We start from the raw sequence: 2,990 nt of genomic DNA on the forward strand, positions 1-2,990 counted from the left end.
CCTTCCGAGTAGCCGGAATTACAGGCGCGCGCCGCCACACCCGGCTGATTTTTTTGATGTATTGTAGAGATGAGGTCTCGCTGCCCAGGCGGGTCTCGAACCCGCGGGCTCAGGCCATCCACTCACCTCAGCCTCCCAAAGGCGCGGGATTACAGGCTGAGCCACCGAGCCCAGCTAATTTTAATATCTTAAGCAAACTGTGTGAACACTAATTTTTTAAAAATATATTAATCTTTTCTAAGTAAATTCTGGTCTATAATTGAACAAGAACAAATAACAACAGTATTCTTATGTAGTCAAACAGAACTGTTTGAGAATATTTTTCTAAAATAGCAATAATTGATTAAAGTTGAGATCTTTCTTCTCAATATTTCTGAGATACCACATTACTTCAACACTCATATCTTTAAATGTAATCAACAGAATTACCTAAGAGGAACTAATCTTATTTAAAATAGTAACAAAACAAAAAAAAGGCACCTCACATGTAATACTATTAACAGTTATTTAATTCCTTATACAGGTTGGCAGACTACTTTTACCTAACAATTCACTGATTTCCCTCTCAAAGCCAGTTAATATTTATCATCTTCATTTTATTAGTAAAAATACTGGTTATCCATAAGATTAAGTAACTTAAGCCAACTTTTTTTTTTCCTGAGTCAGGATCTCACTCTGTCACCCAGGCTGGAGTGCAGTGGCACACTCATGGCCACTACAGTCCAACCTGCTGGGCTCTGGCGATCATTCCACTTCACTTCAGCCTTCCAAGTAGCTGGGACTACAGGCATGCACCACCATGCCTGGCTAATTTTTTGATTTATTGTCTCACCAACTTAAAGTCTCACCAAGTTGCCCAGGCTGGTCTTGTATCCGTGGGTTCACGCAATCCTCTCACCTCTGCCTCCCAAAGTGCTGGGATTACAGTGTGAGCCACTGCATCCAACTAAGCCAACTTTTTTTTTTTTTTGAATTGGAGTCTCTGTTGCCCAGGCTGGAGGACAGTGGCACACTCACAGCCACCAGCCTCGACCTGCTGGGCTCTGGTGAGTCTTCTGTCTCAGCCTTCCAAGTAGCTGGAACTACAGGCGCACACTACATCTGGCTTATTTTTTTTATTTATTGTAGAGATGAGGTCACTCCAAGTTGCCCAGGCAGGTCTCAAACCCGTGGGCTCAGGCAATCCTCTCACCTCAGCCTCCCAAAGTGCTGGGATTATAGGCGTGCGTCACAGCGCCTGACCTGAGCCAACTTTTAAATAGCGACAAACAAATAGCAAAACCCAATTGTACATGAGGACAGAGATCCTTACATTACACCAAATTGCCCCTCAGTCTATGAAAAAAGTGTTATCAATTATATCCAAACTATAAGTTTATAAACTTTATTAATTACTTTATTATATGAATTACTTATTCAGAAACAGTTACATTAGAAACCAGAAAGCCTACGATTAGTTTATCATACCAACACTCACTAGGAATAGTAGTCACGACTTCTCCAACTTGCAATCTGTACAATATTGTGGTTTTTCCTGCTCCATCTAATCCCAAAATTAAAATTCTCATCTCCCGAGTTCCAAACAAACTGGAAAAAATACTTGAGAAAAAACCACCTAAAAAATAATAAAAGGAAAAACATATTTAGTATCATTTTGTGAATGAGGTCCACGAAACATTTAGTCTTGTTCACTGAAAGCTACCTAACAAATTTAATATTTTATTTTCCTGGATGCATGGGTGCAAATTTTTACTCCCAATGGAATATATTATTCAACATCAAACAAGTAACTAGTGATGTTACTATGTCCTAGACACAGTGTTATGCAGGCACAGAAGAGGCACCAAACAATAAGGGAAATATGGCTCTGCCCCTGGGGAGCTCATTTTCTTCTTTCTTTGTTTTGTTTTCTTTTTTGCTCTATCACCCAGGCTGGAGTGAAGGTTGTGATCCTAGCTCACTGCAGCCTCGAACTCCTGGGATAAAGTGATCCTCCAGCCTCAGCCTCCCAAAGCACTGGGATCCCGGGTGTCAACCTGGCTGCGTTCTAATCAACAGAACAGAGACAATTTAGCAGACTTTCCTCACTACCCCTAAAAACCAAAGGGCTAGACAGGACAGTAGGGCAACAACATCGCTGCATGTGAAAAGCGATGACAGCAGGACCACCATCAGAGACTTCTCCACTAAGACACACACACACACAAACAGCACAAGAAACTGGGACATAGAAAACTCGCCTTAAAAAGCAAGCTACACCCAATGCACCACAAAACACTTCCAGTATGCAAAGTGCCCTACCCTAGGAAAGCGCTCGTGGCACAGCTCCTTCCCCACCCACACGAAATCACGGCCGACCACAGAAGCGATGCCGCAGCCAGGAGCTGCGAGTCTGGCAGGGGAACCCCGGGAAAGTCCACCAGCAGGGGCGTGCCTAGCCGAGGCCTTCCAGCCGCTCCCAGGAGGGGGTCGCGGACCCTGGGGCGCCACGGGCCTTCGTTCGCAGGGTGGAAACAAGTCAAGGAGTGCGCACCTTCAGATCGCTGGCGCCCAGGAGTTCGGGACAAGCCTGGGCCACATAGCGAGGTCTCGGCTCTTCAAAAACAAAAAAAATCAAAACATGAGCCAGGCCCGGGGACACGCGCTGGTGGTCCCAGCCGCTCGGGAGGCTGGGGCGGGAGGACCGCTTGCACCCAGAAGTGGGAGTTGGAGGCTGCAGTGAGCCTGGGGGACAGAGTGAGACACTGACTCAGAAAGAAAGGAAGAAAATGTCCTTTAGCTGGGCTCCCGCGGGGCAGAGAGTGCCCCGGCAGGCGCCGCGACAACGTCGCAGGTCCCGAACCGAGGCCACAGTTTGGTCCCAGCTGGAAACGGCCTCCCCGGCGCCCTTCGCCCTGCCCTGCGACCCGCGGAAGAAGCCGCTCTAGCCGGCAGCGCCGCGTCGGCCGCAGAACTCCTCTCCGGCCCTTCCCGCCGCAGCCGCCCCCTCG

General features: G+C 47.3%; 1 protein-coding gene across 1 annotated transcript in view; it reads right to left on the reverse strand.

Moving 5' to 3' along the window:
- Positions 1-2,401, reverse strand: part of LOC103276179 (ADP-ribosylation factor-like protein 1) — an 11,301-nt gene extending 8,900 nt beyond the window's left edge. The window contains exons 1-2 of the mRNA XM_008073587.2: positions 2,302-2,401; positions 1,478-1,615 (exon numbers count right to left, since the gene is read on the reverse strand). Of these exons, the coding sequence (XP_008071778.1) occupies positions 1,478-1,568 (91 nt within the window). The 5' untranslated portion in view covers positions 1,569-1,615; positions 2,302-2,401. The remainder of the gene's footprint in view (positions 1-1,477; positions 1,616-2,301) is intronic.
- Positions 2,402-2,990: the final 589 nt, after the last annotated feature.

The sequence above is a fragment of the Carlito syrichta genome, unplaced genomic scaffold (assembly GCF_000164805.1).
Source record: "Carlito syrichta isolate Samal-C Ts95f unplaced genomic scaffold, Tarsius_syrichta-2.0.1 Scaffold315954, whole genome shotgun sequence".
In the NCBI taxonomy this organism is placed as follows: Eukaryota; Metazoa; Chordata; class Mammalia; order Primates; family Tarsiidae; genus Carlito; species Carlito syrichta.